The 14,725-nt window shown below is 43.5% G+C and overlaps 1 protein-coding gene across 5 annotated transcripts in view; it reads left to right on the forward strand.

The window, feature by feature from the left end:
- DCLK2 (doublecortin like kinase 2) overlaps positions 1–14,725 on the forward strand; it is a 780,084-nt gene that overhangs the window by 529,780 nt on the left and 235,579 nt on the right. For all 5 annotated transcript variants that reach the window (XR_011282260.1, XM_069631258.1, XM_069631257.1 and 2 more), the window contains one exon: positions 7,510–7,618. Coding sequence is in view for 4 of the 5 variants with exons in the window: in XM_069631258.1 (XP_069487359.1) it covers positions 7,510–7,618 (109 nt within the window). In the remaining variant the exon portion in view is untranslated. The remainder of the gene's footprint in view (positions 1–7,509; positions 7,619–14,725) is intronic.

Raw genomic sequence — 14,725 nt, forward strand, 5'->3', positions numbered from 1 at the left:
GGTAACTCAAACCCTGCTCACATGGCTTCATTCCATCACAGGCCAACACTTTCACCCCCTTTACTACAGACACTGTAGCGAAGAGTCCCTGAGATTCGTAGTTGAGCATCAACACATCATAATGCATCACAATGCACTTGGCTCGGACAACCAGGCATGGGCAGCATGGCTTCAATCTAGTGCCTCACTGTGGAGAGGTCATTCATAATCTGCAGGAAAACCTGTTCTTATAGGAAGGCCAAGGCTTGATGTGAGAACACTTCACGTTTAGATTTTTCTTGGCCTATGGGCATTTGATACTCAAGGTGATCCCGTTAAATTGAAGACTTCCCCTGATTCAATTTTCGCATCACAAAATATACATCATTTTGTTAGGTGCTATCAAAAATGCATGTGTCCACTAAATTCTTAATATTTGATTTTTATATTAATAATTTAGCGCATTTGTATATGATCCACACATTGAAAAGACTTCTGTATACAAAAACTGAGAAGTTACTCTATCATGATGGAAAAGTGAAGTTGAGAAACACATTTCTCCTAGTGAATCCTCGAAGGAGATGAATATAGGACAAACTTGTATGTCATAAGTACTTACAGGCGTTAATACCTGGCTGATGACATGTTAAGAGTACATTAATCTTTTATAATGCACTTAATACCGGAGACCAATCTCTAAGCGCGGATCCAGGATTCAAATCTGTGTTGCTATGTGTTTTCTTACCAGACAAACACGTTGCCCCTGAGCTATCATCCCCGCAGCACTATCTTTTAGTATTTTGCATTTCTTTCAAATTAATCTTCCATTGTATATTTGTGTTATGGGATAATTCTGAAATAAACCAACCACTGACTGATATGTAATTTAGTGATGTCTCGCAGTAATGGGAGAGATAATTTGAAAGGTTTCACTGCCTTCTGCATTATACATATCTATACATTAATTAGTAAGTGTTGCTGGACCTAATGAATGAGACGATTAGGAGTGTAGAAATGATTTCTTTTTTCTAGATGTTGCATGTCTTTGTTTAAAATTAATAATAGTAAGGATTTTAATGAATACAGGTATATTCATTTATGTAGACAATATAATATGTCTATTTTATGACTTTTCAAAATAATTCAGTGTCACCTTGAAGACCATATCCAAATAGACCAAAAATAATCTTTGCATGAAGACTGGAGAGGTGCAGTTCGTTTTTCATTAGGTGTTTTGATGATGTTTTGATGAATGGGGGAAAGAAGAAAGAAATCAACTAGAGGATACTCAGCGAGGCAACAGATTTCGTTTGTGGCAAAGGGTGCATTGCATGTAGGTGGCTATTACAAATGTGGAAGACCAGTGTTATGTACTCACTCCTACAGAATTAATAAAGAAAACCTTATATTATCGAATAGAAAAGATGAATGGGGAGGTTATAAAAAAAGGTTAAGGAAAGGGTTTGAGAGATCTCCAAGCAAAAACAGAGTTTGTGGGGAACGGATAATACACACTTGAATATATGTACAACAAAACGTGAAGTAAGCACTTGCCGAGACAATCTACTGGAGTCTGTCTTCCATGCTAATTGTCAGCTGACCCTGTCCGTGGTCTGGGGTTGTGTTAAAACCCTAAGTGAAACGGAAAGAGGATGCCTTTAACTTGCAACATACCATACGGACCTCGAACACGTGAACGTGAAGTGTGTGGCCTCCGAGGAGATGCAGGGTCCGGATGACTGAATCCTGCTGCCCAGGAGATGAGAGATGGAGTGGTCTTTACCCCAAGGTCCAGGTCATGCCCCCCATGGAAAGCAGCTACTGTGTGGAGGAAGGAAGTGGTAATGCCAGCACCATAATGAAGATGCATTGAGAGAACCTGGCCTACAGAAGGCGATAACTGGAGGAGGGAGATGTTAAATTGTGTTATCCAGCTTTACCACTGCAGGGATAACATCCAGGAAAGGCATGGAAAAGGAAAAGTGAAGCCATCATAGTACCTGCACAAGTTGAGTAGGCAAATTCTCACATGCATATGCCTCTAGATGAACGGAGAGTGAGCAACCCCTGACTAGAGAACGGAAGAGGTGCACCAAAGATCAAGGAGTAATGCTGAACACAGAAGCCAACAGAGAAGGGCTGGAGCGTCTGCACAAGTGCCATTTAGATTATTGTTGAAAATTCATTTGTGCATGTTGGAGAAACTGAATTTTGATTTCCTTAACATACCTTAAAAGCTGTTATCTAATAAAACGCTGAATGTGTGGAACCTGAATTGCAGATAACACCAAAAGCTGAGAAAGCAGTTAATCAGTGAGATACAGCATGTTGGGGAAACTGTGTCTCAACTCCCACAGCAAACTGACAAAGCTGGTGTCTGATTGCCCGCTGCACAATGGGAAAATGGACCAAGAGTACCAGCAAATTGAAAAAACATTTCACCAAAGAAATGCTGCATGTTGGGAAATGTTATTCTGAGTACCATAACAAGTTGGAATAAAGTTGACTAATGAAACATTGCATTGGTAAAACTGAGCCTATAGTCCAGGGGTCTGCAACCTGCAGCTCTCGAGATGTGTTGGACTAAAACTCCTATGATCCCTCTCCAATAGGTATGTTGGCTAGGGCTGATGGGATTTGTAGTCCAAAACATCTGGAGAGACAAAGTTGCCGACCCCTGCTCTAGTCTCTATTGCACAGAGAAGATCTGTATCTAATGAAACCGTGCATGTTGGGAAATTGTGACAATATTCTTCACAATCTGAGAAATTAGTTGTTTTAAGAAAACAATTGCATTTTGGGAACCTGAGTGCCCAGGCCCCTCACAAATAGGAAGAATGTGCATGCAAAGAAGCAGTGGTTGTCTGGAAAATGGCAGCAGTTTGCTAAGGCGCTAAGAAATCAATTTCCTAATCGAACACTGTGGCACACCAGATGAAGGAGTCGGACTAAGATGTGATATGTTCAAGGGTGTTTATTTAAATACTAAGAAAACGCCCATCTAGCCCTACCGCTATGAGGTTAATTCCCTCCCCAACAAAGTAAAATAAGGGTGCTCCTCAAATATCCAACACAAAAAGTCCTTAGTGCAAAACCTACTAGCTTTCTGGCCCTACCACTTAGAAAAACGTAACAAAAAGTAGGCCGGAGCAATAACCTCTATCCTTGGGCTTTGCTTGGCCCAACTACTTGCACCTCTTTTCCAAAGAAGTTATTTTTTTTAAAAAAGTTTAGCAATTTCTTACTCGGCCTCTTTGCAGGTTCTGAATGGTCAGTCTGAAGTCTTTACATATACCCCATACATTGCCCTCTTTACAGGGAAAAGGGGCTTTCTTAACGCAATTCCACATTTCTGACTTTGTGCTTAATAATGTTCTTTTTTTGGGTTGGAGCACTGGAGCCCTGGAGCCCTCCAGGTTATCTCTGTTCCCAGTCATGCTTGCTATGTTTTGTGTTTCCAGGGCTCCCCAAAGTCCTCTGGCCTCGGTTGGGCCTTTGTCCATTTGGATTTTCTTAGCTTCCGAAACACTTTCGGCTTCCCCAGCCTCGGATATCACTGTCTCCAGGGCTCTCCAAAGCACTCTGATAGGCTTACTTTAGCAAGGCCTCGGTTGGGCGCCTTTTGTTTTGGGTTTTCCTGGCTCCCGTAACCCTCTCGGTTTCCCAGCCTTGAATGTTAATGTCTCTTGGTTTTTCAGGGCTCCCCAAAGCACTCTCACCCTCTGATAGGATTACTTTAGCGGGTCCCCACTTGGGCGTCGGTCCGTTCGGGTTTTCCTGCTTCCCGTAAGCCTTTGGGCTTTCCCAGCCTCAGATACAACTGTTTGCTCCTATCAGTCGCATTATCTCTTTGGGAGCGCTCTCGTCCCTTTTGCTATGCGGATCGACAGCTGATGCCCTTCTCATGCGGAGCCTAGGGAACTGCACAGGCAAGATGGTCCCTTTACCATCTCAGTCAGTCTCTCTCGACTTTGGTTTTGTTGCCGATCAGGATGTCAGCTTTTCAGTTTCTTGCTAGCAATCAGCTCGATCTCCACACTACTGCTGGCACTGCGGTCTAGCATGGCTCTGCCACTCCAGGACATCCTCCCGTCAGAGGCTCGCCTCTGTGGAGGATTCTCCCCTCCTCTATTCCAGGTTCCTCATCATTTTATGTACGTCACCACAAACAAAAGGGGTGTGTCGTTCCTCTTTGACTGTGGAGTTCAGAAGGGATCCAGCATCACCTGAAGCCAAAGCGATTGAAGAAATTTCACTATTTGGTGAATCCAAACCAGAAGTAACAGCCTTCCCAATTCCCATGCAGGCAGACAATGTATTCTGGACAGGGAGTTCCTTACAGGAATGAAGTCCTTGTACCCAGGAGGGCGTCACTCCCAGAGAGGTCTCACTTTCCAAGACCCCTAGTGAGGGTCTTTCTTAGCAGGCTCACCTCCCTAGCCTCAAAGGGGTGGCTCCCCTTCAGTGAGAAGGGACAAATCAAGATTCGTCACAGCACTGAAGGTCGGAATGTAAAACCGAACACCTAGAATTAAATGAAGATCGGGCTGATCAAACAACCTTAATGGGGAAGCTGAACTGCCTGCCCCAAATAATTGAGACATTAATGAAAGTTGAATGTGATACCTTGATGAAATCTCAAATGTTCAGTATCGGCCACCAAACATGCATTCTGCCATCTGTTTTCTTTGTGATGTCTCTTACATAAATAACTTTGGAGACCATTGAGAATGGAAAATAATTGGAACTGTTGTTTAATATTGGGGGTGTTTTTTTTCCAGGGATTGATTATGATGGGCTAGCATTAATGGGTAGGATCGTCAACTATAGGAAGTCGTTTTTGTGGACATGAGACCCACCATCACCCTCCACCACAAGTCTGCCTGCTCTGGCTTCAGAAAGGATAAATAGATCTCGGCTCCAATACAGGCCTGGAATCTGGGATTCCTTTTCTCTTGGTACGCCACCAGAATTGGAAAACCTTTTGGGTTGTAATTTCTTTTACCTAGGGTAAATCTTTACTTTACTTGCAAGTGGTAAGTTCCCCAAGTCCAGCAGGTGAGACGAGAAGTATTTGGCTCTTGCCATGTGGGGAACGGGTTTGCCTCTTGGTATCACTTGATAGACCAGCTCACTACAGGGGCAGTTTAAATCGGGGATCAGCAGCTGCAGCCTTGAAGCAGGGTCCTCTTGGGACCTGGGTTACAGAATGGTGCAGGGATACGTTTATTTGGTTATATATGGTCCCAAGCAAAGCTCCCCCCCCCATAAAGTATGCAGACAGGATGGTGTTCATTTTCAAAAGAAATGCTAATAACATTATTCAAGGCACTCTTTCACAGATTCCTCTTGTAGCGGCGTATATCTTACTTTTAGTTTCCTCTGTTCTTACAATCCTACATTCATCTCCATGTGCAGTGGTGTTGCTTGCTCCCCCTGTTCTCAGAATCCTGCCCACTGCTCCAGAGGTTCGGAGGTAATTCTTGCTCTCTTGTTGCTTAACCAGTTCTGAAAAACCCACCTTTATCTTTCGAAGAGATGTTGTATTATCTCATGTCACGCAGACATAACATTTCTTGCAGGATTTCTGAATGGTGTTCTATGAGAGGAAAGTACAATGAAATACAAGCTATTTTCCTATAGTGCAGATATTGAGAAACCATTAAATGTAGTGCCACCTTCTCTCAAGAAATGTCCAAACATGAAATAAAGACAGTGGTTCTTAAGTTTAAAGTTTAATTTGCTACCTACCAACGAAATCTTGTGGGCATGACGAAAGTAGAGGGGAGTAAGCGGTAACATTGCTGTAACCGTGAGACGTGTGGTTATTGAATGTGTACATTTGGATCATTTGAGGCGTTTTTATTTTACCAAATTCCTATCTGATATGAACTGTTACCTCACTTGATCTTTGGAATAGGATATTGGCTGGCTCTGAAGTGTCTTTGATTTTAGCTACTATCATCTACTTAATGTGTATCTTTTCTAATACAATTGATGTATTCATCAGACTATAGCTGTTATCAGATATATATGTGTATCTAATGTAAAAAATGGTATTGATTAAGCATGTATGAATTGCGTGAAAGATTTGTTTTACAAGCCATAACACTAAATAATAAAACATATAAAGAAATCTCCAATGTGGTTGCTTTTTGTGACCTCTCCATGCCACCAGCAGTTTCAGGAGGGGCCTGTCCTCTCTTTATTGGTACTTTTCCAGTGTCCTCGCTGGAGGGTCGGGGGCGGGGGGGAGGACTTCTAGGTAGGCTCAGTGGTGTATGTCTAATACTTTTGGCTGCTGCAGAACAATGTTCCATCATACTGGTGAGGCCTGGGTTGGCCTCATTATCTGTTGACATTCACTGATATGAAGTACATCAGCTGTCGTCTTAGGTCTTCATGTGTGCAGCAAACTCCTTGGAAGCTGCTTTTTCGGAGGGGTCTATCTTGTAGCATTATAGTCTTCAGATAAACACAACAATAAAAAAATATTTAGTGTTCCCTTTCAAATTGAGTACAACAGTAATGGCATTGTGGATTTTTTTTTATAACACTACCAACAATCATGCATGGATTTCATATATTACCCTTCTCCTGTGGTCCCCTGCCTCCTGCATTCACCCTCAGACATCCAACACAGTTCTCCTTGGTTCTGCTCTGCCAATGTGCCCATGGTAATATTTGGTGTTTTGCATAGCGCCACCTACCATAACGTCCAATTTCAGACCTTTGGGTAACGGGTTACTAATTATCTTACCAGGCACTGCACTGTCCTTCTGACCAGAGCAGTTACCCAGCTTGGAAATGAAGACTGGGTCCATGCAAAGCGCACGTCTGCCATTTTCATGGTGGCCATCTTTGTTGTAATTTTTTATTTGTTTTAGAGAATGCATGGATCGCACACACCGTTTGGCCAGCTTTTCTCCCAGATGGTCCCTCGTCAGCCTGGACACTGTTCCGAGGTGCTAATTAACCAGATGCTCTGTTTGGCATTCGCACCAGGTGATGAGGGCTGCCCACAATAAAAGCTGTTGCTTCCAGCAGCTGTGGCCTACCAGACATGTCCTTATACCCTATTTTGAATACTTGATATCACATATATCGCTAATTGTTAGAAAACTCACTACAAATTAAATGTCTCTGGCTGTTATTAGGACAAAACCCAAGGCTTGTGACAGTGAAGAGTTTTACATTATAAATGTGATAACCTTTTTAGTCCCTCAAGGTCATTTTTTTAAGATAATTGATCTAGTTGGAGGTTAATGTTCATATGTATTTTTCGTCTTCCACTTGTACAGTACACCCACACAAATGGCAGTCTCACAGAAGGGTCACACAACCTATGTTGCTCTAATCATGCATTACCTTTGTTGTCTGAAATCTTGAGTTTTAAAATCTAGATCCTGTGGTTTTGCAGCACCTGCTTCAACATGCAATTGTTGCTCTGTGAAAGCTCCTTTGTGGGCTGGTAGGCAGGCTGCGTCGCCAATGTTTCTCTCCTTAACACCTTGTGCTTGCCTTTTCCAGGTGTGAATGGCAACAAGTGCTTCAACGCTTCCATTATTCTCGAGAAATACAAAGTTGGAAAGGTGATTGGGGACGGCAATTTTGCGGTGGTCAAGGAATGCGTAGAACGGTAAGTACAGTGAAGTGTCCAAGGCTAGTCGGCCAGTGGGAGAGTATTTGCCACCCCAGGACAAGTTCTGACCACCTTCCCTTGGAGGGGCCCACATCTTCTGCTGGAAGGGGAATTTTTGCAAACTTCTGCTAATAGTGTCCTTAGTGACTGCTTAGTGTTTTAACCATAGAACCAGGCCAAACGCTAATCACCTGTTGCCTGAGATTTAATGCTTGAATGCTGCTGTGGGACATGGCAGCTGGTTTGGAAGGTTTACCAAAAAACGCAGGTCCCTTACCTTCAAACACACTAACAATTTTAACAAGTGCAGCACCAAGATGGGGTATTGAAATTAGATTAGTGACCTATAGTACTTTGGGAGTGGAGGCAAGGTGTGCCACAAATCTCATTTGGGAAGTGCCCACATTCAACTTAAGTTGGCAACCAGCATCTCTCTTCTTGGAAGAAACAAAACATGTACACACACACGTTTGTTATTTTGTGCAACCTCATATTTTCTTCACATTGTACAGTAACAAGCAGTATGAACGTGTCAAAGAATGACAACACACAAATTACCAGATCTTTTGTTGTGCGTCTACAAAGTACCTTTGCAAAAACCATGCAACATGTTTTGAGCCAGCTTTATCCACCTATCCCTGTCTGCTTGCCACCTCACCGACATACTGTCAACTCCTTTGTCCTGCTCCTTCCCATCCTCCGCTATACCAGCACTGCTCACCATAGCCTGTCCCCTTCCTCTGTCTCTCTGCTGTGAGTATGCATGGAAGGTTGCCTCGTGCCTTTTCCTAGGCCGTATTTTTCCCGTGCCCCTTCAGACAAGACTAATGGCGACAATGGCCTCGGGGGTAGACTGTACTGTGTTATTTGTCTGCTGCTCTTTGGTAAAGTTTTTGCTTTGCTTGGGCCATTACTTTGGGAATGCGGACCTTTACCACACTGTATCCCTTGCCCATCACTACTATTGCCCAGGTAGTCTTGAAAGCCAAGTATTAACATATTTCTGAAAAATAGACCTGTAAAGATATGTGATCAAGACCTTCAGTTGCAGACTGATGTCAAATTCCAGCTTCACCACTTAACTGAAGTGTGTGATATTGCGAAAATAATTGTATCCCCACGTGTCTCTCACTGAGCTCTAATGTAGTATTTGTTGACCGAGTTGAAAATCAATTAATGATGCTTCTACTACGTTGCAGTGGATGCGTTTTAGTATATATATTTTTCCAAACTTAGACATGGTGCTTGGGCATGAATTTGTGTGTGCATATTGTACCATTCTCCCCTGCCCCCCCATCTACAGCATAGACGAATATTGGCAAAGTGGTGTTGAAAAGCAGATGGCGCTGCCAGTAAGCTTTTGCTTGCTGGACACAAAAAGAAAAAAAGAAAATGACTGAGTGATGTAGCCTAGTTAGGATTCAATGAAGATGAGACCCCCTTCCCCCCCTTTCAGCTCTGGTGCTCTAGAGCACAGAGGCTTTCTACCTTCTAATCCTCCTTGATGTCCAGGCCATTGAAGCGTTTTCTATCATGAGAATGCTTTGAGAGCCCTAAGCAGGTGACGTTGCCCTCAGTAAAGTATAATTCCTTGGGGACGATGCTTTCAGTAGTGGTGGCCTCTCCGTATTCTCTGCGAATCGACCAATGAATGCAGGGCCGACAGATGGAATCTCTGGTGTGAAGTCCTTGATGTGTGGATAAGGTCTCCTCTTGTCGCCGGAGAGGGACTCCAGGTACTGCACTGTTGGTGACTCTCACCTGGGGCTTTTCCCTCCTTCTCCGGGCTTGCCAGCCCTAGGGGGATCCCCACAAGGGGTCGCCACAGTAGGGTTGGGCTGCGAGGATCAGCTGGGGGCCAGCCTAGGGAACTGCACTGACTGTGTCGTGGCAGCGCACCTCCCCTCCGGAATTGCCTGGACCTGTGGGAGCCCTGCGAGGAGCAGCTGCTGCAGTGACAGGTAGTGGGTTCACCCTGGGGGGCTTCGCTGCCCATGCTCACTTGGCACATAGCATTGAGAGGCCCAACTGGACTGGAAGCATAGAGGGTGATATTCAGAGGAGGTCCTTTATGGCAGTGCTTGCCCCCTCAACCCCCAATGATTGGGGTTGAACATCTGTAGGAGTATCCAGAAGTTCTTGGGGACAGTTGGGATGTAGCTCAAGTCCTAACGTCCCTAACTCGCACCTGGCAGTCCAGCTGGCTTAATCTTCCTGGAGTGTTGATTGCCTGGTTCAGTTGAACAGAATTATTAACAAATGTCCATCATAGTGAGTGATGGAGCTCAGGGATCTCCAGTGGATTTACGGGTCCGTTTGAAGATGAAATGATTGGAATATATGACCAGAACTAAAAAACCCAGCAGGGAATTAAGTAATTGTGAATCCCTCATATAGCAGTGTATCTCGATCTCCCCTCTGGCGCGGCCATTAAGCAGTGCCTGGATCGCCCTGCACTATGCCTTATCCTTTCCTTGAGGACCATGCCTCACCAACACCACCCCTCCCCCCTACAAAGACCAAAGAGAAGGCCTCTCCTTCTTTAAAATATCTGCTTTACCCTTCCAAGGGACTCTTGTCCTCGTCCCCAGATTAATGTTTCGTCGGATTCAGGGGAAAAGGCAGCTGCCGCTACCAAAGATGACATTACTCACATATTACACTACCTGAAAAAGGATTCAGCCACACCTATTTGATTTTGATCTGATTTTGTTACAGTTGTAGCGCACCTCTGACAGAATTAACTGCATCTGAGCACAAATTATAGGTTTTGTCAACCACTGACCAATATTAGTGTTCATTGCCAGTAGACCAAAGATCAGCGACTAATTTAACAAATTGGCTATTCAAGACATGAGGGACTCCTTCTGGGGGCTGACCTTTCATGGCATGGAGAAAAGAGTTGAAGAACTGAGTCCTCGGTTTGGACCAGGCGTTCTTCCAGTCGGAGCAGCAATGGAGTCTTTCGGCTAAAGGAGCATCTATGTCACAGTGAAATGAACTTAACGAGACTGAAAACTGCTCAGGAAGAAATAATGCAAGGTTTTGTGGGATTTCCAAGGAAGTATCCAATGCCGATCTTTTGGAATGTATGCAGGATCTTTTCCTCCATCAGTGAGGCAACCGCTTTGGCCATATACAGAAGAGCACAAGTTCTTTACACATTTTCAACAATGTATAGGTCTAGTTCTCAATGTTCCTGGTAGACTGCTTTGTTTCAAGAGTTAATTGTTCAAAAAGCCAGGTCACAAGACTGTCCCTTTCAGACATTCCACTATTAAACCATTTAAAGGTTTGGGCCCAAATACCATTGCAGGACACCACCTCATGAAGCCATTTATTCAGTGACTGCAACAAACAGCATTTCTTACTGCTGGGTGAGGGGGGGTCTTCCCTTCAAGATTGTTTTTTCATTCTGAGATGGTCAACACACATTTCTACACCCGGAACATCCCGTTAACATAAAGATCCCAGCCCAAAGCAGCTCCTATTTAGGAAGACTGGTCACGACTATCACCTTGATGGCCGAGGTGCCGCAAGCTTGGCAGACATTCCATGGACAGATGTGAGAGCAACGCAGATTCTTTACAACCAGCCTGAACCTGTCTGCTGCACCCGACCTGACAGCTCCCTAACCTTTGACATATTTGAGATTAAACAGATGTGCGTTGCTCTCCACTGTCCTTTAAGTCTAGTTTCTTTTGCAGGTGCATGTGGCGATCTTACACCTGACAGTTGATTATTTTGTATGTGCTCCCGTATCAGGGTTCAAATGCCTTTATTTAACCAGTGGCAATCAATGGGACATGGACTATTCGTTTTATATGCCTTTGCTGAGTTTGGTTCATTACAAGGAATAGTTTGTTCTCATTGTGTCCAACATATAACTGCATTGATGGTACAGATCCTTGCTTTGCTTTGCACAAGGGTTGCAAGGTACCTTGTCTTGTGGCAAACTTCCTAGTCCTATTAAGATTTGGCCTGTGATATATCAGACCTCAAAGATTTGGTCAACCAGATTTATAGCTTGTCAGATCGGATTCGGCACTGATCTTGTACTCAAGGACACATCACACATTCAGGTCATTAGATTTGTCTACCGACTCATCCCTTATGTCCTGACTGCCTATGACCGATTTTAAAATAGTATTCTTGAAATTGCAAGGGCTTAGTTCCCCAGTGAAGCGGAAGAGCATTTTATGTACAATGAGGGAATAAGGTGCCAATATCGCCATCTTGCAAGAAACTCACCTGATAAAGGAGAATGGTTGTGAAATACATTTTTTCCCTTTGAATTGGATAAGAGGGCTTGGATAGCCATCTTAATATACAAGTTAAAGTTCCAAAAGAGAGCTGTCATAAGCAATGGCAGGGCAGGGTGTTTGGAATTAACCTTCAACGTGGCCTAATCTCCTCTCTGTCTTCTCTATTTTTGGGCCTAATTAAAAGCAAAATTGTTTTTATACTAAACTTTTTCCCTTTGATCACTTATTTTCAAAAATGTGCACCTTAGAGATACGTGGCAACCACTTAGTGCCTCCATGAGGGATTACACATGCTCCTCACATGTGCATCTGGGATTCTCTCATATTGACTATTTTCTAATATTGCAATCCTCTACCATTAGCAAAATCCTTTTTTAATGGAGCTACAATCCATGTCAGATCATTCCATGATTGCTTTTATTTTCTAGCATAGGTGATCCAACAACAGTAAGACTTTGGGTGAGGGATGTCGGGTAATGGTTAATGAATAACGTGCTGAGTGAAATATGTAACAAAAAGTTTTTCTTTTGGTAAACTAATGTTAAAAAAACAAAACATAGGTGATATTTATTTCCATATCGGTTTGTATTGGTACATGAATGACTCCCTGCTGCCAGATCCAACCACCATGGATTCCATTAGTTCAAAAATCAAACAATACTTTGAGAACACTGATGATTCAGCATAGATGGGAATGATCTGGGACACATTTAAGCTGGCTATGAGGGCAGAACTCATAGCATGGCCGCACATCAAAAGGAGATTCTTACAGCTAAGCAAACTGAAATCGAGAAATGAGGGTCAGATCTGGAATCCCAATAAAGAGCCACTGCCTTTAAGAACATTTAAAGGCGTTTCCAATCTGTGAAAGCAGAGCTAAAAGTAATTTGGTCGTCGGAGATTTCATTCAAACTTCTCAGAAAAAACCTGTTTTCATGCCTCAAACGAAGCATGGAAACTCCTTGCATATAAATTGAAAACATAATTAGTTAGAAATATGGTTCATAAACTTTGACAACATTAAATGTGGCAAGCCAAAAGAAGTACTTGGACTAGAGGACATGTTTACTCATAGTTTTATTTAATTTAAAAGAAAATGCCTCGCCGACCCTGCTACTAAAAAGGGAGTTCCCTTCCTAACAAAACTAAACGAAGGTGCTAATCTATAGTCAAAATAAAAATAGTCCTTGTTAGGCATAATTGCATGCAGTACCCTCTGGGACCACCACACACAATTGGGACTACAGGTGTAAGCAAGACCAACCTTTGGTATAAGTCTGTAGCACACAGTTTGTTGGTAGCGAGCTGAGCAGCCAGGCATATCTCAAGAGTGAATGTGATCCATACAAGTAGTTACACAGAGGACTTTCAATCGCAGTGGTTCAAGTAGACACTTATTCAAATGGATTGTGTCCTCCAACGTGTTCCACATCTTTGACATGTAATGTCAAAGACGTGGAACACGTTGGAGGACCATCCAGTCGAAAGAACGTTACCAGTTGGTAAGTAACTTGTTCTACTCAAGGTTTCTTGGTAAAACATTTATTTATTACACCATCATTTAGAAAACATTTCACTAGAAGACAACTTAATATTATATGCCGATACACTTCAATACAAAACTCTGTTTTGAGACAGTTTGAGCTCCCCTGAAATAGGAGCCAAATGGCAGTTCAGTTACTTTGCAGTGAGCAAAAAGGACAAAACTAAGTAGAATAGATTATATACTTTATAAGCAGTGCAAATAGTTTCAGTTCACCAGAAGAGTTCAATTCAAGTCAATAGGCCAGGCCAAAGTCAATGGGCTAGTGTTCTGGATAGGAAAGAGCAGTTCTGTTATCAAACGGTAAAGTGTTTGCAAAGGTTATCAGAAGTAAGCTTAGGCGAAAAAGAATAATTTGTGGGCTCAAAAGCTGATTAGGCCTGATTATGCCGGTCAAGTGGCACAGCGAGTAGAGCGCCCGCTTTGACACCCGTGCAGAGCCTGTTAACGCAGGTTCGAATCCCGGCGGGGCCAAACTCAGCCTTTCATCCTTCCGAGGTCGATAAATGAGCACCACACACCGTGGGTAATAATAAGCAGCGCTCAGATACCTGAGGGTTTGTAGCGCTATATAAAAGCCTAATTATTATTATTATTATTATTATTAAGTTTGGAAAGTTTCACTAACTTTCACCGCGAGAGTGGCGTTCTCTCAATCGGTTCTGCACAGTACCTTTATATGAAGAAACAAATGTTGCTGAAGAAGTCGTTCCTGGCAGTTCCTGCAGATCTCTCTATTTCTGAGCGTCCGTCGTGGGGACAAGAGGGAGGACATCAGAGGACACCTGCACTGCACAGGATCATTGAAGAAAGCAAACAAAATGAAGTCACTTCAGTTCCAGTAGCTGTAGATTCAAGAGCACAAACTGGTGTCCCTCTCCCTGGTTAATCCTAACCTGCCTTGAGAATGGTGTCCACGTGTCTTCTGAGTTGATTGGTCCCACCAACTCAAAGGAAGAAGCCGTCCTTGAAGGAGCTTCTGTCGAATGGAGTTTGGCAATTCGGACCTGCAGCAGGGCTTCACCAGGCAGACCAACGGTCCAGGAGTTGCAGCAGCCGTCCTCTTTCAGCTTGTCTTCGATTCTTTCGTTCCAGTGGTCGACTCTGCCTTCCAGTCTGAGACTCGCCTTTTAAACAGTTCTCTCCCTTTCATTCCAGCCTAGCTGTCACTCACCCAGAAGGGTGGCTGTCCTTGCCGGTCAATCAGCCAGCCAATCACACCAGAGTGCATTTGGGTCTCCTAGGAGACTAAGCACAGGGAGTTTTGGGCACCTCCCTCACTTCCTGCCTACCCCA

This window comes from Ambystoma mexicanum, chromosome 6q (genome assembly GCF_040938575.1).
Source record: "Ambystoma mexicanum isolate Mex_15411 chromosome 6q, UKY_AmexF1_1, whole genome shotgun sequence".
In the NCBI taxonomy this organism is placed as follows: domain Eukaryota; kingdom Metazoa; phylum Chordata; class Amphibia; order Caudata; family Ambystomatidae; genus Ambystoma; species Ambystoma mexicanum.